Genomic DNA, 27,924 nt, shown 5'->3' on the forward strand with positions numbered 1-27,924 from the left:
TTGTTTTTAAAAGCAGATGTATTGTTGGCTTTATGAAAACAACTGTTCATCCACAGCAGTGGCAATAACATCAAAATACAAACAGCCCATGTTTTGCAAACCGTATACCTGGATCTCTGGAAAATATAAAACCAAAATTTCAATATACAATGAATTCAGATATAATCAAAATCAGTCACACATTATTTCTGATTTCCGTCTTAATTGCTTATATCTAAACTTGTTGAAACATATTTCACAACTAATTTTATGTAATACAAAGATTGCATTTAATCACATACATTTAAAATGAATGTACAGTGCAGACTAGTGAGGTTGAGTGCCATTTCTCTCCACCTGTACATTTACCTGTCCTTTTCTCTCTACAGCATTCGCAGTCCAGCTTACAGGGCATGCACAGTGACACTTCCTGAGAGGTCATTTTATCTCTCAAATAGAAAACAACAATCATTGTCTTTAAAAAAAAAAAAATACCTGAATACTTCGAGATACAATGACAATGAAAAGTAAGATAGCTTAGGTTTACTCAAAATTAACAGGGCAGAGGTATTGTGTATTACAATTCCCAGCATTATACAATTTAAAATAAAAGTTGATGGCCTTGTTGGGATTCAACATCATAAGCTTTGAGAGACCATAATTGACAGGTGCATATAATTACTGTACACATACTGCAGAAGACATACGGTTGAAGTGTTTTCAGTGAAATCTCCATTTCCAGCTACCGTATGTCACTTACCTAGTGTCATGATGTTGTTACAATCACAAGCTGTTTGCAGTACACATTCAGCTCAACAAGAGCACAAGAAGTCGTGTTTGGACTTTGCACAATGGATTTACAGCCACCTTGTGTACATTAGAGCCATAGATTAGAGCCAGAGCCAAAGAGTAATGTTCCCCAGACCAAACAAATCATCTTCAGCACATGTAGTCAGTTATTATACAGTCTGTTGTCAAATTCAAAAGAAGGGGCCACGTCCCACAGCATGAATGTGGACGATAACAGTGTTTTCAGTTAGCGGGGCTGATCAGTTCACCTGTGTATCTTTCTTCTTCAAGGCACAAGAACAATAGGAGTGTTTGTCTAGAAAGGTCCCGGAGTTAAGGAGCAAGTGGGCCCTCGAGGGGTCTCTTGGGTCCCTTGTTCACAGGGTGATCCGGGCACAGTGGTGTTTGAGCTTGCAGGGCAACACCCCTCGGTTTAGCTGGTAAAACTCCACCAACTGGATCAAGTCACTGAACCGGGTGTGACCATCATCCAGACTGTAGAATAACGCTCCTTCATCATCCACCTGCAGTGAAGTATTCGCACATATACATGCACACCCACACCCACCCACACACAAACAAAAGAATTGCACACAAGAGATAGTTGACGAGGCTCAAATTTAAAGGTAGTTTTTGGAATATGAATGAAAAACATTGTGGAATTGTATATCCAAACAGTGGATTGTACTCACAGGTAAGATCTGAAAGTGTTTGATTTTCTGCATGTGGCACAGTGACAGTACAAATGTCTTGGGGTTGCTTTGGCTGTCCCTCAGAAGAAACACTCTGAAAACAAAAAGAAAACTTTCAACTGTTCTAAAATCCTAATTTTTACCCGATTTCCCGATTTCCTAAACTACATAATTAATCTAAAACATTTTTGAACACATTATGCAGCATTTGCAAGCACTTAAAGAATGACAGAACAAACGGTCTCTTAAAGTCCAGTCTATTATGGACCACTAGAGAATACTGCTTAGCTCCCCTTGTTTTTGCTTTTTGGAGGTCTACTTCTGTACAGTATGTTGACATATGTACATATGTAAAGGCACGTTCAATGTTGTGAATGCAATAAAATAATGCAATTGTAATGTTTTGTATGCCTTCTTAAAAGACTATTTATTGTAACTACCTACCACACAAGATTATAATAAATAAATGCATGTAATTTCTTTACATATTAAATGTATTTAACAGGGAAATTACCCTTTATTAACAGTACTACCAAGCTTGTCCTTCATCATGTACTAAATGCATGTACTGTCAGCCCAGTGGTCTAACCTACCAACAGACCTGTCTTTAAGGACACATTGTAAACAAAAAAAGGAGTCTAACTGCTTACCCATCGACAAGACCCTGTTGAGTGATCAGACGCTGAGCCTCATCCCGAGAGAGTTTGCCATGGAACCAGGACTGAGCCAAGTGTAGAGCTAAAGAGACACAAAGAGACAATATATTACAAATTACTTAATTTCACTTGTGTACAGGCAGCAAATCAAAAATGCTAAAAATGTGTCCTACAAACCTATGTTTAGCACTGAGCTCTGTGATGTGGAGGGGCTCCCGTGGCCACTCAGACGGTGGCAGCTTTTCCTCTACGGGCGAAATGAGTTAAAGCCACAATATTAGTTGAATTTATGCTCTTTCTCTTGCCTTTGTATTCCAAAAAAGGTAATAATTAAGTATGAGGTGCTTACAACTGTTGCTCTTATTAGCTTTATTCTGTTGTGTTAAGCCACTGTATGTATGAATACACTCTATACAGTTGAAAAATACTATGGAAATTCTTACTCTTGTTACACTGGAAATAGTTATATTCAGTAATAACAGATATGATATGAAAGCATAATCGCTTACCAACCTCCAGTTAGCCCTTCTTTCTTGTTTACATTGTGGGGAAATGTCTCTTGGAGAAGGTTTTTTTAAGCTATAAATCGGACTTACCCTCCATGACAGGCCTTCCTCTACAGCTACAGACATCGCCTCAGAAGGGTTCTCAATCACCCGGCTCTTTTGGCCAGAAAAGTCCATGGCCACCAGTGAATTCTCTGAGGTGCTTCTCTGAAATTGCACACATACAGTGAAATGTTACTTTTTTATTGACTGGATGAGTTTATATTTGTTTAAATCTATCCTCAGAGTTTTGCTTTATTTTCTCATGACACAAAATGTTTTGAAATATGTATAGTACAAAATACCCAGTGTTTTTTCTTTTTTGGTTAGATTTCCCTGTATACTGTGGAAGAGAAGTAGACTGACTTTTGCTGTCTTGTGGTATTGTATTGCCACCTAGTGTCTGAGTAATGTGACTCCATCTGCATCGTTTCTAGATGATTCCAGACAGAAAATACCATTGAAAAGAGATTAGTGGCTTTGAAAAGAATGACACATGGGCACATTTTAGTCCTTTAAGCTGCCATATAGTGAGTGGCTCACGGCACACACTCAACAAAATTCTTCTTATCAGGATTACCAAGAAGCTTTTAAATTACCACATTCGTTTCTCTACCAGCTACCATGCTTACAATTTAAAACAAAGTGAGCAGTGTTAACTTAGAGGATAGAGGCATTCCCGTCCATCTTTTTCAGTTTGCCCAATTCCAATGATGCAAGATATTAATCATTGCTTATAAATGATACTCAGGAATGTATTTGAATACAGCTTTTATTTGATTTATTTTGCTCTTTCTCCTATGAAGCAGATCTGTCAAGGTAGCATGTTGAGCTAAATCTGTCAAGTAAACCACACACGATTCTGCAGCCTGACCCTGCATTTGGCAGACTCATGTACACTCTTATCTTTCTAGCTAATCCTCTTGGCGAGGCTGTTGGTCACATATGACACTTCGACAGCAGAGAAGAGGTGATGAGTAGTTAAATCTGAGAGCAGCTGATCACTGAGTATTTTTAGAAAGCAGAGGGTTCATGAACATGTCCAAAAGCCATAAATAGATTTGTTCACTGCTGCGAAAATACTCCCAGTAGAGTCTGAGGCTATTCTGGGAAATCAAATCTACATTAACACACCGAAGGTGCCTCATTTGTCCAACGCAAATATATTACTATACTGCTGTGTCGTGTGTTAGCGCCAACATCTTTTTAACACGTGGAATTGTCTTTAAAGCTGGGAAGTTGCATTAACTGATTTTCTTTTGGTCACCTAGGAGCAGGGGAGCAAGCTACAAACACAACATTGACATTAAGTTGTAATAGTAAATTTGTTAGCAAACATTTACCCATACAGTACATCCAACAGCATTAACATGGAGTTGTATTTCTGTGTGAAATACAACTTCCATGTAATGAATGTAAGTCCAGTATTATTGTAGTGTCTTTTTAGCAGCCAAATGCTCTACCATGTCCCCCAGCTAGTTTCTAACATGACCAGTCTGTCATTTAGTGCTTGGCAGGTATCACAAAGTGGGTTTATCAGAGCTTTTTTTGGCTGAAAAAAAAGAGCTGCCTACTGTGGCTGGAAAAAAGGTTGATGAGTGCTTTGTGGGCTGAACCCCCCCTCCCCCCGAAACAATGAGCAAATGTTAAAAGAGGCTCCACAAGGCGAAGATGAGGCAAAGCACAGAGTTGGTTTTTCAAATTCAAGAATTTTTCAAGTAAATTACATTACATGAAAATAACACCTTCAGCTTACCATTGGTGAAGCTTTTTGTTTCTGCTGTGGATGGATAAAGTTTTGGTACAGTTGCATCCCATACTGAAAGACAGAAAAATGTCAGCATTTTAAATTCTAATCACAAATAGTAACTACATGTTAACTTTAAACTACTTTCAAAAGACCTGTAGTGATGAAAAGGGGCAGACACAAATAAATCACAGTCGGTTAGGCTGTACTGTATATTATTTATAGACCAGCAGGAGAGTGACTAATGCTCTAAACTGTATCCAGCAGATATCCAGACAATGAACACATGCTGCTTCTATAAAGAACAGGAGTGCTAATCCAGCGTCACTCAATAGTTTCCCTTGACCTCCTCTCAAAGCTAAATCTGATTCTAGCACTGACTCAGCGGTCCTCCTCTTAGACATCACCCAGAGTTAGCAATCAGTAAGCCAACCTTTAACAAGCGCATGGCTGTGATCCAGCAGGTCCTGGTCTGCTCATCATCGGCACAAAGCAGCTTCAAGTCCCGGGCTGAACTACACTTTGTGGACTGGAGAAAGACGTTACAGGGAGAAAAAAGGAGTTGGCAACATGCTGGGAATCAATACTCTACTTCTGCTCCTTTTTGTACACTTTTGGCATTTCTAGATAGTGATGGTACCTTGACACAGAAGCCATAATCTGTAGGTGCTCCATGTAGTTTTTTGGCTGACAACACTGTGTAGACATCGCTGTCACTAAAGTCAGCAATGAACTGCAGATGCCTTGGTTCCTGTAAAACAAAATGGTACAGTAGATATCAACTTTCAGGCAACATCAAATCAACATTTTGGGTCTAGCATTCATCTTCACAACACATCTGTAAATCTGTTGTATATGAGGGACGGATACTTATGTATTCGTAGGTATTCGTTTGTGCGTCAGTATCGGAGGCTTGTCTCTCCAGTTTATTTTATAATGTGTACACTACGGTGAGGAAGACAACAAAAAAATTTGAATAATGCAGAAAGTAATTTACTTTTAGGGATAAATGGTACATGCATCTATTCAAAAACTTAAGAACTGTGGATAAATACCACCTACATTTCAATCAAGCCATGCTAACAGTCTAATCTTTTGGGCAGAAGGAACATTTAGGTGCAGCGCACTTAAATTTACACAATGCATATTTATCTATAAATAACACTGTTATCAGTAATTCTGGGTGTGGTTAATCTATGAATGTAATGAAAGAGATAAGGATAATTTAGACATATTAATAGGGGTTGTACAACAGTATCAACAGCCACATTGTGCCAAAGATACATTTCCAAGAAATGAAAGCACAAAGACTACCATTGTTCTTCTTTCACGTCACGCACTGTTCCCACTTCCTTTTTAAAGTAACCCCACAGCCGTTAGTGTCTGCTCTGACTGACTAGTAAAGTGGCTGCCCAGGACTGCAGATGAACGTTAAATCTGCTAGAGTAAAAGTGTGTGCCATACCAAAGAGCCTTCCTGCACTCGACAACAAAAGGCCTACTGTTGTAGGAAATGAAAGCAGTTGAGAAGTGGTTGTGTTGGCATGGCTGGTGCCTAGGTATAAGCTTCACTTGTCCACAGCATTGGGAGTACTATTTCTGCCCGGCTGCTATGCCAGCTGACCTAAGGAAAATCAAGCTAAACCTGTTCCACTGCCCCCCTCACAACACGAGTGAGATATATACAGAGGATGAACTGGTGACCCCCATTGTGTACAAAGAGAGGGCTAGAATGTATCTTCATAGATGGAGTCAAGAATTTAAATTTTCCAATTGGTGCCGTGCATTTGTTTTATCTTGCATGTTTACGGTGTAAACTAAGGGCTATGTGTATTTAATTCAAGTAAGGGGAAAAACATGACCATTGTAATGCAATTACATCAAAATTGGATTGCATGCAACATAATGGTTTTAGTTGTATGCAACAAATAATCCATGTAGTAATTTTTTTTTATAAAATGCTTTTGATTTTCCTCAAAATGCATCCAACTATCTGTCATTCTGTTTTACTGACCTTGGAAGTTCCCTTATTAGAGAAATACAGCCCTGACCTCCGCAGGACAAAATAAAACTTCTTCCAAGACTTCCTGCTTTGCTCTTTGGCATGGAGGTGGCCATGTATCTCTGGACAAGTGCTGGAGTTGAGAAAGGTCTGTGTTGGGTAGAGAAATACTTGTAAATAGATGCGTGTGTTCAATACATTCTTAAGGTAACAACAGATAGAGATTCAGAGCAAAGTTGGCCCTCAAGGGCAAAGAGAGCGCAGTGTAAACAGAAAGAACTTGATACCTGTATAAGCTGAGAGTGATCCACCATCCCATTGGTTTCACTTGATATGGAGACCATGTGATCTGGGAAAAAGTCCTACCAATATGAAAGCAGCATTAGTTATTACTCATTAAACTCCTCAACCCACACAGTAGAGGAAATACTGAATAAGAGAGGATATACCAAATGCAAAATGTATAATAACTTCATCACAAACTCACCAGAGGTTTCCTGAAGAATTCATATTTAGCATAATTCTTCCTAAAATACAGCCGGTTGTCCGTGTCCATTCCCCAGCCTGATAGCACCACCATAACAGACTCATGGTCTTCAATGGTTCTCTCTAGTGAGACCAGGAGGAAAGAAAATTAATGGCAGGTTAACCTGTTTGTCACTTCTCTATGGATAAAAGATGGCAGACCAAATGGAATCAGCTGTCAAACCAAAGTTATGTTTAAATCTTCTCAAAATCACAATGCAATGATGTCTGCAAAAGCTTTGCTGAAAAGAGCTATATTGTTTCTCTTTGAGGCACAGCGTTTGATTATTAACCTTATATCAATGGGTAACCTCTGGATGAGAGTGTGGCTCTCAAGTCAAGCAGTACGACATAAACATTAATTATTTCCTAGAATTTAAAATGGTTGCTGAATTAATGGCAAACTTTTTCTCTTCAGCCAAGAAGTCAGACAACAACAAGTGACTATGATGATAAGATCATTCTAAAAAAGAGCATATGCCCTGTCTTGTAAATGATTTAATTGAATAAGCATTTATAAATGTGACCTTTACATATGAACTCTGAGTGTTGTGCAAAAAAACTATAGTCTACAGCCTAAATACTATGAAAAACATGTATCTCAAAATGCTAATTATTTTTCCACATTAAGAAAAAGAGCCTTGAGCTTTGAGACATTGCCTTTTGACAATGGGCTCTTTAAAGGTGGGGTATGCGGTTCTAATCCAATACATGTCTTTGTCAAATTCAGCAAACATGTCCTCACGGCCTGCTAGCTGTCGGTTCTGTCTGTCCGAATATGAAACGAACATAGTGGCCTGGTCCGAGCCGCTCAACACTATTCCAGCCACGATTTGTGTGTCAGGTAATGTTAAATTACTTGCCCACGGACATTTAGCTTACTTTCTAGTGGTCTTAAAATATAATATTGTTGGGTTAGATATAGTAGCATAAGAGTTGTGAGTACCGCTGTCTGGAGCTGCTGCGCTGGCTCTGGGAAACCATCTCAACTTAGCTAATGTTAATTAGATTACCGTTTGCTCTCTTATTAGATTCCTCCAGAATCAAATACACCACATTTAAGAGTAATATTAGTTCAGGGGTTCCCACAAAGGAACATTTAAACCCTTAGTTCATCTGTCAAATAACAAATATCTAGATATATGGTTTTTACAGGATAGCAATAATATGTAGTTTTGATTAAAAAACCTTGATGACTTGAACAGAACAGATGGATGAATTACGTAATGTGTGCAATAGTGTGAAAATGCCGTTGAGAAATATTTTATGCAGTCATACTGTCCCCTAGCAGATCAGTGTTAATAAAATCATTAACAAGCCATTGGCTTAATAAGAACAAAATTTTATATTCATTACATTCACATTCATTCCTTTCTTGAATACAAATGGAAGTAATGTGCCTTTTGTGTTCAAATACCTCTGTCACAGTAAATGTAACATAAATGGCTACACCGAACAGCTTTTGATGCTGCATATAAATGTAGACCTCACAGTAACGTCTTGCATTACACTACAAAAGCCATGCAGAAAGTACTAGTAAGATTGAAAAATTATACAAGTGAGCGAGAATCTATATACGCTAATGTAGACAGTGATGTCTTCACACATGCAAAGGCAAGATCTATAATTGATGCCTCACAGTGATTAAAACACAATCAGTACTAACATCAGCTCCTTATATTTTACACAATGTGACTGGTTAACGAATTGGTTTATGACTGAGGACAGTGTTCTGTTCCACTCACACATACAGCATATGTACACATTTCACCACCCAACCACCTACCGCCTCCCCCCAAACCAAGCAAACCTCGCCCATAAGACTAACGACATTACCATGACATGATTAATACCAGTACATACTATATGTCAAAATCAAATTTGCTTTATGCATATTTTGAACAATAGCACTTAACCTGAACTCTGCATATTAACTTAGACTCTCACAAATGCCAGATGATCCTGGAGCCAGAAAGCCATTTAGTTTTCAAAATTGATTTATAGATTCAAATGATACCTTTCAAAGAAAACTTTATTTGGCTAAAAGGTTTATTGCAAAAGATAATGGCTAACACTAACTGAAACAGTATTGTTTTGGTTACAATGTACAGGGACAGAGTGGCTCTGAGCTTCTGATACACTGGTTTGCAGTGGGATCCTTTGATTAAATACAATTGTAGCATTTTGAGATCTGATCGAGATTTATGCATTCTTGCAAAAAAAGAAGACAATTATACAGAAAACTGTAACCTTACCTATTCCCAGATGAGAGTTGTGTTCAAAAAGAGTCCAGCTGTGGTCATCAATGCAGTGATTCTTCAAGACAAACAGTTGGCATATGTCCCTGGCTGTGATGTCAATGGGAACCTCTACTGCTCTGCTGGTGTTATCTTCACTATAAACTTTGATTACCTGCAACAGAAGCATTGAATTAATGATCATTCCAACCTTTAAGCAGTACGGGATACTTTTTACCTTCAAGGGAGTACAAGCAGAGTGTTGTTTTTGGCTTGAAGTAATGCAATCAACAGAATTAAAAGCGAGCAAAGTATCAGACAAATTAATCAGTTTGACCCACATACACCAGTTAGGATAGCCCCTGTTTTGTATTGCAGCAACAGCACATTCAGAAAGAGTTGATGAAAGAGCTACAAAATAGAGAAGTCAAAGATTTATAGAGCGCTTAAAAAGCAAACCAGTTTTGTGAAGTATATTCCAGGATGTACATTTTTGAGCTTGCAAAGAAAACCATGTAGTAATCTTGTAATACCACATTGAGACAAACACTTAAATGAATCCATTTTGAAAGAACAACTTACCCCCCTGTTTGAAGCCAAGCAGAGTTGTGAGTTTGGGCAAGCACTGTAGCCTATGCATGGCTGAGTACACAGCATTGCAGAAGATGGCTTTAGTAAGAAACATAAAAACATGCATCAGACAGCACAGCGAATTTCAGCTGGGTAGCAACGACACACTCTCTCTCTCCCTCTGCTCTGTGCAGTGGAGTTGAAAGGAGGCAATTAGAGAAAACTGCCTCTAAGCACAGGGCTGTCCTGACTCCACATATCTGTATTACTGGAGCTTGATACCAAATCACCTGCTACCTTTCTCCACTGCTAAGTGTAAAGAAGAAAGATATCAATCTGCTCATTCACACATGCGAGAGAGAGCGCGAGCAAGAGAGAGCAAGAGAAGGTTCCAACCCCCTTTCTATTCACATTCACACGCCCATGGCAAGCAGAGCTCCCAGCATAATGCCCTGCAAGAGCCCACAGAGCACTTTACAAAAGGTGCTAGTTAAATGTAGTGCTAGTTGAGTGAACTGAGTCTGAAGTTGACAGAGGTGGGTGTGGAGAGGGAGAGTGTCTCTTCTCTCAAAGAGTTCTATTGGTGGTTTTAAGCTGGGCAGGATGAGCCTGATTCCTTTTGTGGAGAGAAAGGAGGTCAGATCTCTCAAACAGGGCTGAGGTTTGCGCCCTCAAGGAGTCATCAGCAAATGGGAGCCTCCAGCGATGACATCACCTCTCAGTGTAAACCATTTAGTGGTTAATCAACCCGCTTGGAGCCTAACAAAATAAGTCTGTATGTCTGACAAAGACGAGGACCTGCATTAAACAGATCACTCCAGCAGCTGTTTTAATATGGTTAATACTGCACCACAACACTGCAGGTTAATCACCAAAAATAGTTTTGAACCAAATCTGAGACAAAGACAACATCAGCTGACAACTTGACCAGCAGAGCAAAACAAGCCCTAGATTTAAAAAACAAAACAGGGTATCTGTTGATAACTGCATCTACCTTGGGCCTCAGTTAACTTGCTGTGAGGAAGTGGCCTTCCTGAGAGTTGGCCAAATCAAATCATTCAGGCATCACATTTCACCAGGAACAGGGTAGGGCTTGTCAGACGGTGAGGAAACCTTTTTGGTGCATTAGCACTGCAGATGTACTTTATGTTTGCATTACTTAACACAGAGCAACTGAAAATATTAAGAGTGTGTTTTGTGGGAAGTTTTGTTTGGATGGCGAGAAGACACATATTGACAATGACTGACCTTTGAAAATGACATTTTATCTGAACCATAAAATTAATCCAGGGATCCCTCAGACCATAGCCTGTAAACTCCACTGCACAAGACAACCTCTTACATGTCTTTTTTACAAGAGGGAGAGACAAGGAGACTATACAGTGTTACACAGCAGGATTTGTGTCACTACATATTGAAGTTTTGTAAAGACCTATGGAAACTCTGAAGGATCTACTGTGTTCCACAGCTGAGATGAAGACACTTTGCATACAAACTGTTGCCCAGGTGTTTCACCAGTCAGATCGTAATCCGGGTTGTGTCTCTACAGTAGACCTTGGAGGGATTGTAGAGGGCATCATGCAGGCAACGAAAAAACCCATTGAAATCCTTTCTATGAAAGAAACTTCTTAAGATTTTTTTAAGAACTTGCTTTATCACCATGTTACTGCTGCTGGTGAACATCAGAGCCACACAAGCAGAGCAGTGAATGTAAGTGTTGTCTCCATGGTTACTGTGAGTATTATTTTTTGTTGTTTTTGCATTTGCATAATTATCACCAATTATTTGATGTCAAATAGTGGGTGTTTGGCCTAAGGCACCAAAATGGTGTTTACATGGTTTGTTATAAAAAGCTATTTAAAAGCGAGACACAGCACCAAGGAAAAAAGATTCTGCTCGGCAGCTTGTTTTAGATTTACTAATTAACTTAGCTGAAGCCCGAGTCATGCAGAAATGTACCAGATGCGGTTTCCAAACATCAAAGATATTCCAAACTGAATCACAAATAAATATGTATAAAATCGTATATAAAACATTACAAGATTTTCCATTTGATGGAATAGTCCAGTTATATAAAATGGCATCATGTGTTTGAATTTTGGCTTAAATATATACTAAAGTATGATATTTTAAAACCTTGTGGAATATCAGCATCTTGTCCATCATTCAGCAATGTGAATCAGAGCAACAAATCAAACCGGACACACTTTGTTGATATTTAGTCTTTTACTCATGTTACATCTAAGGAAGGCTGGCATACTACAAATATAAAATTTAAAAGCAGCAAATGACAACTTTCACTAATCAATGGAGAAATACACATACTTTTATAATATACAGTGCATACTATCAACAGAACTCAGATAAAATCTGATGAATGGTTTATTTCAGTGGTGGCACTGTCATCTAGTGGAGCAGCAGATCACAAAACTCACATTATACCAGGTTTTGAGTCACAGATTGGTCACAAATTTCTTGGGATGAGCAAAAAAAAAAAAAAGGTTAGGGTTAAATTAATTTAATATTGCGCCACTTTGGCTTTGATGTAGCGCCTCTCCCCATCTGTGGTCACTACTTTGCAATCTTGCTCAATGTCACGCCCTTAGCCCTATCTGAAAATAATAGCCTTTCATCACCAAAGGCTGCTTAAATCTGCTTAAATCAGATGTCTAATTGCTGAAACTGTTTGGGGCAACAAAGTTTCCAGTCATCCATGATAGGACCCAGTACCAATAATATTCATACTTTTTTAAAAACTTTTTTTTATTCACTCTTTTTTTTTTTTTATTTATCGTCCTTTGTTATGTTGCTGTGTGCTTCATGTCTTGGTTCCCTGTTTCTCTCTGCCATACCTGTGTGTTTTTGACCTTATTGCCTGACCATTGGACTTTTGATTCTTGCCTGCTCTTTCTCAGATTTGTTTGCCTCTTTGGCCCGCCTTCTCTGGTTTTGACCCTAGCCTGCCTCAGCATGCCGTAAGCCTGTGTTCCTACATTTTGCATTAAGTTACTGAACTGCATCAGCTCTGCCTCAGGCATCTGCATTTGGGTCCTATTCCTGTTACCCTGCTTGCATCAATTGTGACAGCTATAGTATATGTGATAAGCCAAATCAGAAATCATATCAGCCCACCAATTTATGGGTCAGCCTCTATCGCTACAGTATGCAAACACAAGCCAACATACTCTGATTCCAGCTAGACTGTTGATTTGTAGAGCTGCATCTCAGAGATGAGAGATAAAGTGGGGGACAGCGCAACATAACATGATGTGCACAAAAGGCCTTTCAGGTGGTGCGGATGGGAACGAAGGTCTCTGGCTGCTGAGCTCACAGTCAGCACAGGAACCCCACAGGGCTGTTGTCTTAGCCCTAAACTCTTTTCACTGTACACATATGACCTCCACACAGGACAATAACATCACCATCAAGTACACGGATGGCACGACCATCCTTGGCCTGATCAAAGGAGGGAATGAGTCATCGTAAAGGGACCTGGTTCACAAGATCACTTTCTATGGAGAGGACTATGATCTTGTTCTCAACATAGATAAAAACGAAAGAACTCATTCTGGATTTCAGGAAAAGATCGCCCCCTCTGCAGCATGTCATCATTAAGGGGACGGAGGTTGAAACAGCCTTAGACGCCAGCCCCTCACCCAAGTCAACAGAGGAATCGCTGAAAGCATCCTCACCCGCAGCATCACAGTGTGGTATGGTAACACCACCCTGGCTGAAAGGAAATCGCTGCAGCCGGTCATCAAAACTGCAGAGAGGGTCATCGGCTCTGACCTCCCCTCCATGGACACTATATACACTCGGTGTTGAAGTAGAAGAGCACAGGGCATTCTCAGGGACAAACATCACCCAGCTCACGCTGTGTTTAAGTGGGGGGACTCAGGCTACAACCTGAGACAGTGCAGGTCTGTGAGTATCAGCACTCACAAAGCCTGCTTCCACAAAAGCTTCTTTCCAGCCACTGTCAGGCTTGTGGCACAGGACATTAAGGAGGGTAAAAAGAACCTCACTCCTTGATTGATAATAGCTGATCCCACATACACACAATGTGCAAGAACTAATTTTAGATAGATAGACAGATAGATAGATAGATAGATAGATGAGAGAGAGACAGACACACTTTTTAAAGATGACTCAGAGACGCACAAGAAATTCCAATGTACCTGTACTGCAACGTACCTGTGCAAATGGCAATAAACTTTAAACTATTCTATTCAATGCAAAACAAAAATAGGCAAGGCAGAGTAAATCCAGACATTGGGTATGCAGTACTACATATGGTCCTGTTGAACATATTAGACCTTCTTATCTCAAGGACAGAACAGCATGAACCATTTCACCAATTAGACTGCTCTGGTTTAACCTTGAACTGCACTCCCACAGCTGCAGCTCTATCACTGAGTGGTGGTGAGGAGGTGGCCTCCAGGCTTGTCTATCTCAAACCATTGATAAATGTCCTCCCTGGTCCTCAATGTAACAACTAAAAAAATGACACTCAAATAGGACTTCCTCTCTAATGCCTAAAACCAGGTGCTATTTACACCTTGACTGAGCAAAGTGCTCCCAAACATCAACTGAGATACCTGTGCTCTCAGTGCTGAAACAGAACTTGTATACTACAGAGTAATAGCCACAACACTATTTGCTTTACAGAGAATTCAGCAAGCACCAGTGAGGAGATGAACAACAACTGCAGACAAATGTTATCATGGTACAGAGATAAGCATGCTGGAAAGCTAGTTGCTACTTTACACAGTAAAAATTAGCAGCTCAACACTGCTGCGGTCTGGAAAAAGACAATTTTCATTTTGAGTTTGTTGGGATTTGATTTGCAAAACATGTTTCACTCAGACATACGACACAAAAGATAAATGAGGTGGCTTTATAATTATGGAAAATGTATAATTAGCTGTGTACAATTTTATAAACACCACATTCATCTCATGCTACACGGTTCACAAGAAGGTACCATATTTGTCACATAGGTCCACACTTCATTGTGCATTTCAACTTCCCAGATGGTTTACATTCCAGGTTGCCCGTGTCTGTAACAAGTGATTTCATGTTAGTATGATATACAGGTTAACACCCCCATGTTAAAGTAAACAGTAAGAGCAAGCCATCAGAAGATAGACTGCAAGAATCTATAAATCCATAAAAGCAGTTTTAAATAGGGAAACGGGCCGAAGTTTAAGAATTTACATTACGTTTGTGAAAATGAACAACTCTTATAAATCACATAACCAACACTCCAATCAGGTATGTCCTACCAATTCTAAGCACTGCCTCATCGACAATACATAAAAAAACACTGTCTATTTATCTGCTGACTTAACATGTTGGCTTTCTTTGTTTGTATGCTCCTTGTTAAAGTGAACAGAAAAGGTTGGAAAGTTTTACACTTAATTAGTCCTTATATAGCCGGCGTCCGAGGAAAATGAACAGAAGGTAGCGCTTCACAATGAAAAAAATGAAGATGTGAAGAGATAGAGATTCCTACCCGCTTCTGCAGACAAAGTGGTGTGATGGCAGGCAAGGTGACTCTTCTTGCATGGAAATTCATGCTTCTGCCTTAGGTGCACAATTAACTACGCAAAAAACATTCATACATAGTAACTGAATATAAGGACCATTTACAAATTAGTTCTAATGATAATATACAATATAGTATTTAATACAAAAGACTTCGATGGTAGCCTTTTGGAAGCAGTTAATAGTGACACCCTTCACAATGAAACTAAGTGTGAGAAACTAAGTAATGTTGCCTCCCCACAACAGAAACTCCTCCTTTGTCCTTGGGAATGTACACGCTTTTTCCTTTTCTCTCCTTTTAGAAAGTCAGTTCCAATAAACAAAACTGAAAAAAATAAGCATTTTTTTTTTCCCCCTCATGTTGGACAGAAATACTTGGAATTGAAGTAATACATTCTGCACTGCGATAATGTTAAAAAACACAGCAAAGAAGCTTAAGATTTCCAGGAAAGCATGTGTATCACATTGTTTTTGCTTACTCTGCAGCCAGACACTACACACAGCTTTTAGTCTCACACATACAATACATTTGACTGAACAAACATTTTATAAGCATATTCACGAGAATTTCACATTCATGTCATATACTTTGTGTGTGCTGTTACTTGTCAGAATTTCATTATTTATTCAGTTATCATCATCAGTAGTAGTAATAGTGTCCACTGGTAACACACCTCACACACACACACACACACACACACACACACAGTCATGTTTGTTCGAAATTGTGCATATAAGTATGAGCTATTTGAAAGCATAGAGGCTAAGAGTACATATTTTATAATTAATGTTTTTCTTTTGGGTTTGTATACTGTATGTGTTATCAGAAAAGGAAATGAAAAAAAAAATGAACTAATCAACACGCTATCAATGCACTTTAGTCTTAATTTTGTGAATATGTGTGTGAGAAAATGTGCATGGGTCTTCATTTCTATTTTCTACATATACAGTATGTGTCATCAAATTTAACTTCACAGCACTGAATCTGGACGTTTGGCAACAACCATTGCCCGCTCTTTCCAACTCATGAGAACAGAGAGGAAAAGAAGAACCTCCCACAACAGGCTTCATGTTTATCTGGAAACACAGCACACTGACTTGTGAGAACACAGACAAGCAGACGCTGCTGGTTATCACACAGCTAAAAATGAATTGGAATTAATGGAGCCAGAACGATAACAGAGTCTCCGCAACTCCCATAACAAAGGCAGCTCCAGACACATCGTCCTTGTCCAGGGTTGATTTAATCAAGACCCCTTGCAGGCTCTGTCAAAGTAACAAGTCAAGCAACCAGAGGTGGATATATGCAGGTATGTATAACCAATGAGTTTCATGAGAAGGTATAAAATGGGTGATTTTAGATTAAAAACAGTAAAACTAGTAGTCATCGTCCACACACATAACATACAGGACGCAAACAACACCAACGCACGTAATAAAACCTAATCAAAAGGATAAATTAAACTGACAACAACCACAACCTCAGTTACTGTAGAGAAAGAATCATCTGCAGGAGATAATGAAATAGATGTAATGTAAGTTGGAGGTGTTACAATGGCAGACACAGCCCTGCACATGTTGTTGATCATGTGCAACTCAAACCACTGTTGCCTCAAAAGGTGCTCAGATTAAGACTTGAAATCCTGAAAATGTAATACTCAAATACCTAAAAATTGTACTTAAGTACAGTATTTTGTTACACCGCTGTTACTCTCTGCGCTGTGCGCTGTGTAATACACTACCAAATGTTTGACAGACCAAATCCACATAGGTTTGCATTTTTTGTTGCATTAACACTTTAATTAGCAAGACAGAGGGAGATGCTACTTGTGTTTGAAACAAACACATACTGCATTTTGACTAGCATTCTGAAAATCACTTTAATTAAACCATGGAATAATACCAGATCTTGTACATTTGGAAAACATACAGTACTGTGCAAAAGTGTGGCGTATAAGCTATGTGTAGAGCTTACATACCATGACTCCTGATTCTAACTCCTCTGATTCTCACATTAAACTATTGCATTGTAATTTATAACTGCACTATTTAACCACTCAAATCAGTGAAAAAAAACTGAGAAAACAAAAATAACAAAATGTTCTTGACAACAGTGTTCACTGATACACCAAATGTTGATTCAAGTTTGTAGCATAGCTCTATTTTGTCAGTTAGCAGCGTTCTCACAAATTATTAAGTAGCTGAATGGAGAGAAAATGATGTCTGTTAAGTGTGGCCCTGAGGACCCTGTTGTATCTGCAGAGGAGAGGCTGAAACTCAGAGTGAAGAACACGGACATGGTGCAATGTAGCATCTGAAATAACATTTCTAAAGTCAGGCATTTCGTCTGAGTCATATGGCTGAACTGAACACTCAACACCGTCTGGATCCACAATGTCTGCGTGCTTCTGGTTTCTGGTAAGAGTCCAAGCATGACTGCCCAGTGCCCACTATATTCCTGGAGAGTGGAGACTGTGCCAGTTGCTTGGACTATTTATTTTGCCATTGTATCATGACAATAAGCCAGTTCTTCCATCACAGATCTGTGTTCAGAATGACCAACTGGTAGCATTACAGGTTTCTCAATCCTACATACAGCATATTTACAGTTGAGGTAGTATAGGACACATCCGGATTCATTCACGATGCAAACCGATCAGTCCTAAAAATGTCAGTTGTCTTAACCTACTGTACATATAACAATAGATTTTCACATAAATACCCATACTGGTATGTACTGGGCCCCGTTTCAGAAAGCGGGATTAGTGAAAATTCTGAGTATGTTAAGCCTGTGATGAGGGAAACTCTGGGTTTTCTGTTTCAGAGAGCGAGATCAGATAATCCCTAGATCAGTAACTCCGGCAACTAATGCTGTGAACCTAACCTCCTTGGGTTGAGGTTAGGTTCACAGGATAAGCCGGAAAACTGTCAGTTTCTAACTTCTCCTCTCCTGCGGAGCCTGAGGCGGCTCTCTGACACACCGTTTAATTTCCTAATTCATGCTGTCGATATCAAAGCACATATCTGAACGCATTTACATCTTTAAAAACTTTAAAATCCCTGTTAGATAGGCCATTAGTCTTTTACCCAAACATGATTTTGAACATGACCGCTTTATGATCCATCTGTCATCGAGGAAGGACAGATCTCCAAACATCGAGGATTTATCTGTCTTTAGGTATAATGCTGCGACTCTGGACAGTTGCACTGAAAACACTTACTGTGGTCTACATTACTGCAGTAATCACTATTTAATATGTAACCTATAAATCTGATCAATGAACAGTAATCTTTCATATTGTAGTACCACAGATCGGAACATTCCTATCGTAGTTATCAACTGGAGATATTGTGACTATTTCTGAGTGAGGATGACTGTGGTGCAGCTGAAACAAACAGGCCTAAATAAGGTTTAAAAAGTGAGTTTTTCCATTACCTGCTGATAGTCCGAATGTGTTTTAACAGCATTAATAAAATACAAAATAAGCAAGATTTTATTAGTGTAAAATAGACGTCTAAAACTTTAAGCTATAGACACATTTTCCACTGTAAAAAGTCAATAATAGGCTAACCTGCTGCTTATGACTGTGACTTTACAATCACAGGTTCATGAGTAAACTATGTGTTATATTTGATATATAGCCTACCTATTTTCATAATTAGGTAGTCGATTGCCACCGCCATTTAGTCCCGTCGGGTTACAGCTTAATAAATATGGCCTTCCTATTTAAAATTGAATGTAATGGGCTGTAGCACTTTATCATTCATTAAGGAAATTCCAATCTGGTAAATGATGAATGAGCAACGCTGTATAGTAGCCCAATAATGTTAATGCCTTGATCCTTCCTCCACTCCTGCGTTTGAGCCTATGATGTATCGGAGCTCCACTGATGATTGATTGATGATTTTTGTGGCAGTCATGACTTGGTGGTTTTGTTATGGAAATGTACCATGGCATTTTAAACACAGGGCTAACAGGGGGCTCAGATAAAACAATTTCTCATTAGTGAAAAAGCTTGGAGGTTTGTGTGAAACAAAGCAACATCAAACAAAAGGTCTTGCCTGCCACAATTCAGCAGAGCCATTCAAATCAAGTGCAGTAAAACGAAAACGTGGTCAGCTGGACACCAAGTTGCCACAACTACAGATCCCACTGCCATTTTCCTAGGCTGCTCATTTCATAATCTAAGCCTGTCCTTAGTAGAAGATTATCATTTATTACTAGCCCAAAAGACACACTGGGAAGCTAAATAGACAATTTTCCTTTACAGAAAAGTTAAATGGGTGGGTGAGGGGTTGGGTGCTGCACAGTTGGAACAATGATGTCATTTGGTTTCTTAAGTGCTACTGAAAAAAGGTCATAACCCTGTGACATGAGGATTGTGATACAAAAACAGCGGGTCAGCCTGACATACTCCCTTTTGTCTTCCCAATACCGCTGCTGAAAAGACTAAGTGAGAGGCTGCCAGGCCCATGAAGTGAAGGCACAGGCCTCATCAGCAAGATACATAAGGACCACTTTAAGATTTGCTAACAAGGAAGCCACATTGTTGCACAGTGAGGTCAACTGGGTCTAATTTTGGCACTTCACTGAGAAACTTGAGGATTTTTTATGCATTTACCAAACAGTCTTTAAAATTGGTTGGTGAGAGCACAGGAGAATTGGCATTCACTGTAATTTTTGGATGTGAAACCTTGAATTGAGTGAAGATAGATAGAGTAGAAGGGCTCATTTGAGACTTCCACTTTGTATATCAAGTGGTGACACTCCAGTGTTAGATAATCAAGCCATCTTACCACAATGTGTGCAAAAGAACAAATACCAATTTGATTACAATCTTGTGGCAATCACACATATACTACAAGAGTACAAGATTCAGCTTCAGAAAACACAACTTTCTGTATGTATTTTTCAGTCTCAGCATGGAATCAACATGTGAGCAGAGAGGTAAAATACTGCTGATAGTCCTTGGTAACTGCTGAGCTATGTAATTTCAAGCTTTCCTATGAGTCATTGCTTTCGAGCTGCCCCCTGCTGCTAGACATGCACACAGAAATACACACACACACACACACACACACACACACACACACACACACACCACAAATATACTGAAAAACCTGAAATCAACATCGGCATACAGCATAGGGATCCACATCCAGGAAATGTCTAGTGGTTGACAAACCAGACTAATTCAACAGCCCTGGAAAATGTATAGACAAACCCATGCACTTCTGAAGCAGACCCATAATTGTAAGCTTTCTAACATAATGAATGTGCTCTCTTTTTAGAATTTGGCAGGGAGTCCTGTATGAATGTAAAAATCAACTACAAATCACACGGTCAGATTTTTTTTTTTTACTGTGCATAATAATACGTTTCCATCTGATCTGCACTCATTAGTTAAAAGTAAGAAAAAGTACAAAGTAAATTACAAGATTCATCATGGTTTGTGTATCACCTGCGTAAATGTCTGTCCTAGCTATCGTATCTATTGACATGAAATCATTAAATTGTAGGTGCAAGCAACAGTGGCTGTACAACACTATGGCAGTTTAAACCATCAACCGAAATGTTCTATTAGTAAATTAATCTTTCATAAGTTATTTAAGAAAAATATAAAATATTCAAGACTGAAATTACTGTGGTAATTGATTATTCACCCCCCCCCTCCACTCTGGGCAGCCATTGTCCAATCATAGCTAAACAACCGTAACTAGACACGAACAACAGACCTGTCAAGCTTAGTATTACTTCACATGTTGAAGTGGTGTGGGTGTGGCTGTAGTAAGAGCAGGACTCAATATCTAAAGAATATGGAGTATAGTGTCTATATTTTTATGTATTACAAATAACATTACAAAAATCCCCCTTCAGGACCAACACAACCACTGTGTGGGAGCCAAGCAGCAACTATATAAGAATTTAGGGTGATGGTGGGTTAACAGGTCTGTCCTATGATTTATTGGTTTTGGGGAAGTATAGAGAATCTTTGAGATGTTTCTCGTATTCAAAATGGTCAGCTGGAAATAGTAAAAAGTCAGCTGGAGACATATTTTTCAGACAACTAACAGGGTTAGCATTAATATGTTAGCTATCTGGCTAGCTACAGTTGATAAAGTCTGCTAGTGGTGTTTGGGATTTCAGCCGTTGGCTAGCAAATGAGAAGCCTTATAACTACTTCTGTGTGAAAAGCTGTTTCCAAAGTTAACATACATTTTGAATGGTAAATGTGGAATTGTTGTCATTGTCAAGAGCATCTGCCACCCTGTGCTAAAAGAAACATACATGAGTTGTTGTTGAGCACTAGTCAGGTAAACATCAAATTTCAAACAATATCTACAGGTGCTATCAGACATCACATCCATTGATCATTGTTAGGTTTAGTAGCCACTGTATGTACAAACCTGGGCTCTCAAAATTGATAACATTGTGTGCGGGGACTGTCTGAATGAGATGAAAGCATTTTTCTCTCTTCACTGCAAGCAATTTACATAGGCTACTCACAACTGTTCCTACCATCCATATGAAGTTTCAGACAAATGACAAGCCAAACATCATGTAAATATGCAATTAAATATTATTTATATTTAAATAAGTCCTGCAGTTGTTTTTCTGGCACTCGAATTAAAGATAGCGTGACTATACTGACTGAGGCAGCATATAGAAAAGGTTACATCAGAGGACTTATTTTGTCACAAACACCCTCAAGTACTATAAATGGAACACTCACCTGAGTTGCACTACTTTTGGTCCATGGTAATAAACATTCAGAGACAAGGGGGGCGAGGGCTGAAGGGATAAGCTCAGGAAAAGGGTTTGGAACAGGGGAACAGAATGACTCCTCTCCTTCTTTATTGCTCCTGAAGGACAAAAACAGACACGGAAAGAGAAACAAACAGATGCTGCATAAAACACGGCAAGCATTGTTCAGATCTTGTTTCATATTCTATATGGAGATCCCATAGTGTTCAAAAGCAACAAGTATGTCAGGCTAAATGGTTGGGCAATGTGTAGAAATTGATGGACACGGCTACAATATTCTTTTTAGATGTAAGCTTCAGTGAAATGTTTGATCAAGCAGATACAGAATTACAGCTTATGCGATACTGTAAGAAACTTTCTGTGCAAAATCAAAAAGATTAAATCAAATAATAGATCACTTGTCTGCCTATTTTGCTTGTAAGAGTCAGTCTAGACTGTAACATTGGAATGATGTATTAGACTTTATGCTAGACTGATTTCACAACCTGTAGCTTAGAGAGCTGTTACAACATATTGTCGGTTCCTCTGTTATGGGTGTCCCATGTAGAGGGAATGGGGACTATAAATGGAGCAAGTGATAAACAAATTGACAGATCTGATCAAAACACACAGCTGTCCGTGCATGTACCCCTCCTGCTCTAAACCAGACAACACACCCCACTCACCAATCTGACTTTTGACAAGATGGCAGATAATTGATTTTACCACTAATATAGGTCATATACGTTAAACGTGTGAGAATTGCTGGCTAGAGGAAATGAAACTTTATCACCATAAAAAATATCATGATCAAAGGGTTGTCATAATCCAGCAATATCATAATTACGTGTCAATCATCACAATCCTTAAGGATTGCATTGTCCTTATCTGCAAATGTCTGCAGTAAGGAGTAGCCAAGATGAACGTTTTGTTCTTTACTACTCAAATGTATTTAACATGTCCTTATAGTAAACATCTAAAATCATTTAGAAAGAAAACTGTGTGAACAGATCATCTACAATATGCCACTGGCATCATGATTACGAGAGTTAGATTTCAGCACACTAGCAGATGAGAGGGCCTCAGTGTCTGAAAGGTGCCATTCTCTGACTAACGCTTTCTTTACTGTTCTGTAAACACAGCAGTTACTGAGTTACTAATTATCTCCCACAAACTAACAGGTGCTTGATTTGATTCCAGGTCTTTAACTGCACAGTTGAAATAATACATTATACTTCACTGACAGCTGTGTTTGGGTCGAGCCAATTGTGTTTACAGGTAAAAAGTCTACACCACAGCTTTCAAATGGACTTCTGTGTATCACTCCTGCAAATACAAAGAGTGCACTATTCTTTTAGACACCTCAGAATGTACTGTATAGTAGAAGATTCTACATTCAGTTTTAGTGGAATTCAATTTATCATAATTAAATCTTATAAAATAGATTGGTGTCATTTATGGTGTAGTGTAAAGAAAAATGAGTCGTACCTGTTCCCCTTGCAGAGTGTAGTTCTGATCCTTTGGGCATTTGGCATCAGTAAAGGAGCTCGCAAAGGGATGAGGGCTGGGCTGGGAAAGCCACTCACATTACCACTGGCACTCTGAAAAATCTCTGCTTTGTCTCCAAGGCTTCCAGAAGTGTGTATTTTGTCCAGTGTGTTATTCATATCACTCATGTGGGCCAGCTAAATCCAAGGCATCATCTGGAGCAGAGAAAAGACGAGCTGTTGGACTGGAGTGTGTGCAGAGCACAGTTAGAGCAAGCTGGCTGGCGGGGCTCCTCTGCTCACAGCTCAGCAGAGCGAATACACACACACACACACGCACTCACGTCTCTCTGGCTCATCTGCTGCCCACGAGGCTGGCCCAGTGGGGCAAAACGATCCCTCCTACCCAAACATGATCCACCACAATAAAGATATTTTTAACACAATGACTCCCAAAACAGTCATCCTTGCTCTGACACAGTGGTGCACTAATAATCAACTAAGTTCTTCAGCCTCCTCAAGTCTTTTGTTGATGTTGTTGCTTTATTATCCCATCTTTTGTTTTTTGATATAGTTTCCTTTGCAACATTGAAGGCAGTAAATGTGCACACAAAGCACAATTACACAAAGGGGGTGTCCATAGCTGAGAGTCTGGGAGGGCCGCCAGTACTATAAAACAAACTGTTCTTTTGTCATGGACTTCGCACAGGGATCCAAATTGCACATTAAACTTAGTACACTGTAGAAGGGATGTGGTTGTACAGAGTAGCCAGTCCAGCAGATTGGTTGTGTTGTGGGCTGTGTCATTCAGTGACAGGCTCCATGTGGGGGATGGTTGCGATGATAACATCTTTCTGAAAGGTAATGTGTAACAGAGTCTGGCCACAGGAGGACAGGCTACTGGAGTACAGACAAAGAGGCAGCATAGGGTTAAAGCAATACCTCACTACATTAACAGAAGACAAGGTTAACTTGATAATGGTGGTAAATATGACAAGCTTGCACAGTTGTCCAGTAGTTTTTACTTTTAAAAAAGGGGAAGAAATACAGAGTAAGGAAATAGTACAATGTTGTATCTCAGAATGATGACCGTCATGAATTTTCTCTCCCTGAATACGTGTCGTAGTTTTATTCTTAAACAAAATCTCTTACTTGGAGATGGAAATCAGACGGATCTGTATGACCTGTGGCTCTCCATAACATCTACTTGCCATAGCATCTGTCACAATAGCACAACTCTACATGGCTTGAGTTACCTTTTTATAGGAGCACTCTTATGTGCACTTTAAAAGCATACCATGAACACGAGATAAACACCCAATCACTAGACAAATCTGCGCCTCCATGTGGCACTGCTGCTCTGGATTAAGTTGAAACGATCAGCATCAGTATTAGTTTCTTGACATTGATTTTGGTGAGCAGAGGGTAGTGGGAGCTGGGTTTAGGCAAACTGTTCAGTTGAGGTCCTTCGGTGGACTGATAGAAGGACAAGAAACCCCAGGCAGCATGAGAGGTCCAGAAATAACCCATAGCCTGGAACACATTCTTTTGGTATCACTCAATGCAAAAGCTAATTACAGTGGTGTAGGATGAACGCCAGATCTATTTTAGGGACTTAATAAACACTGTTTCGCATAACTGTAAGACACGTTTTTTGTTTTGTTTTTTAAGTATATGAATAGTTGCACAAAGAATTATTTGCTAATGAATACTTCAAAAATGTTGTGTGATTAACTAACAAATAGGTAGATTTCTTTTATTGCAATAATTTTGTACCACAACTGCTAAATTAATTCCCTCATATTGATAACTAATGATTGATTGTCCTTGTAACGCTATCATTTTCATGGAGTTTCCATGCTACATTGAACGTTGTTTCGGCCTTCTTATTGTCAGGCCATGGCTAAAATAAATTATATATCTCCTGGATATATTTTCTTATCTCCTGGATACAGTTTTCTTGTGATTATTCCACACTGTAATGAACTTTGGTTTTAGTTTCACATATTGAAATTTTAGATCACTTTACTTTTGTAAAAGTAATACAATTGTCATTAAATATGCCAGTCAATTATTAAATAACACAATTATATACACATTTATAATCCCCCTTGTTACTTAGTACTGTACTTTTGCTAAGCACCAAAAATGACATCATTGGCACAGATTAACTGATCTAATGAGACACTGGCTGTTGCCACTAGCTCTGCTTTCAGAGCCAAAGCACCAGGAGTGCCTTGACTTAAATTGCTGGCCTGCCAGAGTGCTAAGTGTCAGGTGTGTAAGGTGTACACCCACTGTTGTTCTAAAATATCTAGATTAAAACGCTGAAGAAAAGTTGGGTGCCACATCATCCATGCATAATAACTAGGTCCAGTCTCAGAGTCACCTCCACACTTTTGCAAAGGTAATCCTGCAGGCCAACCCTCAGCAGAGCAATGGACAAGGAGACTGGATATTAACAGGATATTCCATGTTGCTATCCACTTGGCAATTGTGGCCAACAACGTGCAGCTGCTGGGTGTGTCCCAGTCACAGCTGTAACAACAGGTAAGACCTCTGTATCAGCTCAAGACATTAGATCTGATGAAGCCGAACAATTTCGCCTGCCAAGGGCTATGTAATGGCCCATGTTGCATTACTGCCCTCCCTGGGTGCTCCTTTGTTCCATAGTCCATCTTCGTCAGACCCCAGCATTTTTAGTATTATAGAAGACAGTCCTTCTAAAACAGCACTTTCTGTTGTGCTCAAGTTAGTTTTAAAAGTGTGAGCTGTTGGTTCACCAACTGATCTGCGGGGTATAACTCAGACAAAATCTTTCATGCTAAAGAACACAGTGAGCTTTAGTCAAGCTACAGCTGTCCCATTCAGCTTGATGCACTCTACCCATCTAATGAAATGGAAAGGTTAAAGCATTTGTGCATTCTGCCGGTTGGCTTATGTGGAATGTAATGGAGTGAGGCATTAGCAGCTGTCGGAGACAACAGGGAAAGGAAGGTTTATTTACACTTGTATTGCAGGACAAAATCCACACTAGCCCATTCATGATGTGAGACAGCACTGATCATGTAATTTCTCATGACTTGGCAGAATAGTGTAGTGCATTGGGCCATTTCACACTTGAATTCAATGTGTTATGTCTAGCATGTTGTAAAAAGTTGTGGAGAAGCAAGGATAACTGTACCAAACAAAACTGTATCATGCAGCTAGCTGTCCTATTTTAATATGCTGCAAATGCCCAAAGAGAAGTTATTGCATTACAGTACCAATATGAGCCTGTGTTTTGAGAATGCCTAGTTTGGATTCAGACTTAGAATCTTCTTTGAAAATAAAATTATCTTTTCAGTTACATACTGTTTAATATTCAATCAATGCCATTTGTCAGGGAAATAATTTCATTTTTTTCAATTGATAATAATTTTGGGAACTTCTTTTAAACTACATGAGGTAAATTAATTGTGCATTATGAATTGATGTGTTTCCAATCACAGAACATGTTAATTCTTAGGTGAAATTTACTCGTAGTCGTCTGTATTTCGCATGAAATGTGAAAGGTGCAAATGCTCATTTCCTGCTTCATATCTTGTTTAAATAAAGTTAAATGTTGCAACATAGACCTGTTCTTGCTCCTGAATAGCAAACGTTGGCGTTGTAATGTATAAACACTGACGGTGCCGATGTTAAGTGGGTTGACGCCATAGGCGGTTGACGCTGGTAAAGTGTGCTATGGTAGCATAGAAATGTAGTTGGTAGGAATAATGTACAACAGTTGTGCGATGTTAACATTAAACACGCGTTCATGTTTAAAGATAAAATGCGATGACAATAGCCTCTGAATGGGACGTCTGCCGATTAGGAAACGCGTGGCAGAAAGCTCGACCTTGGTGTTTTTCAACACATTGCTGAGTACTACAAACAGTGGAGAAATACCAAAGTCAGGGAAAGCGTATACTCTCCCGAAGTCCAACTATTTTCATAGATGTTAACAACTTTAAGACTGTATGGGTAAATGTTGCGATAATTCCTAATAGTAAGTCACTCATTTTCATTACAAAACATTAAGACCTGCAATTCAATAAAAGGTATTACTTCAACAGCAAAACCAGAGCGACACTGCCAAGTCAGTTCGTCGCAGTCCTTCCTGCTCTCTCTACACGAGCTTCAACCCCACTCGGTAATATCTGTTTGAGCAGGCATACTATTTTACAGCTGTTCTTACCTTGTGCCTCTTTAAGTGGAGTCTCCAATTCAAACCTTGAAGCCTGGTCTTCATATCGCTGCTCCAGCGGGGAATGAAACTCGCTGCACGTGCAGCACAGGTGCTCTACTGTGCTTTGCGTCACACACTGTGATCACGTTTTACCTACTGTGAAAAACAGCAGGTAAAACATCCGAGTTCAGCAG

The 27,924-nt window shown here is 39.3% G+C and overlaps 1 protein-coding gene across 4 annotated transcripts; it reads right to left on the bottom strand.

Moving 5' to 3' along the window:
- grb14 (growth factor receptor-bound protein 14) lies at positions 1 to 27,889 on the bottom strand. 4 transcript variants are annotated; one of them, XM_046054347.1, is made up of 15 exons: positions 27,740 to 27,889; positions 23,522 to 23,736; positions 22,023 to 22,152; positions 9,190 to 9,346; positions 6,897 to 7,018; positions 6,697 to 6,771; positions 6,422 to 6,559; positions 5,049 to 5,159; positions 4,842 to 4,937; positions 4,418 to 4,480; positions 2,713 to 2,829; positions 2,294 to 2,363; positions 2,111 to 2,198; positions 1,461 to 1,554; positions 1 to 1,336 (listed from the first exon to the last, which is right to left on the bottom strand). In XM_046054347.1, the coding sequence occupies exons 2-15, from the start codon at positions 23,707 to 23,709 to the stop codon at positions 1,229 to 1,231; spliced, it is 1,557 nt and encodes a 518-aa protein (XP_045910303.1). In that variant the 5' UTR covers positions 23,710 to 23,736; positions 27,740 to 27,889; the 3' UTR covers positions 1 to 1,228. The 4 variants fall into 4 exon arrangements, with proteins under 4 accessions (XP_045910303.1, XP_045910302.1, XP_045910305.1 ...); XM_046054346.1 differs by having other exon boundaries at positions 1 to 1,292; positions 27,740 to 27,888; XM_046054349.1 differs by lacking the exons at positions 22,023 to 22,152; positions 23,522 to 23,736; positions 27,740 to 27,889 and adding an exon at positions 15,257 to 15,480 and having other exon boundaries at positions 1 to 1,292.
- Between the last annotated feature and the right edge of the window lie 35 nt (positions 27,890 to 27,924).

Source organism: Micropterus dolomieu, linkage group LG07, assembly GCF_021292245.1.
Source record: "Micropterus dolomieu isolate WLL.071019.BEF.003 ecotype Adirondacks linkage group LG07, ASM2129224v1, whole genome shotgun sequence".
NCBI classification, from domain to species: domain Eukaryota; kingdom Metazoa; phylum Chordata; class Actinopteri; order Centrarchiformes; family Centrarchidae; genus Micropterus; species Micropterus dolomieu.

Bases quoted from the DNA above. Each gene is read 5' to 3' on its own strand.
- grb14 (XM_046054346.1), bottom strand. From the start codon at position 23,709: ATGAGTGATATGAATAACACACTGGACAAAATACACACTTCTGGAAGC. The intron at 7,019-9,189 runs GTAAGGTTACAG...TGGTCTCACTAG, and splicing joins CAACTCTCATCTGGGAATAG to AGAGAACCATTGAAGACCAT. The intron at 6,560-6,696 runs GTATCAAGTTCT...TACCCAACACAG, and splicing joins ATCACTCTCAGCTTATACAG to ACCTTTCTCAACTCCAGCAC.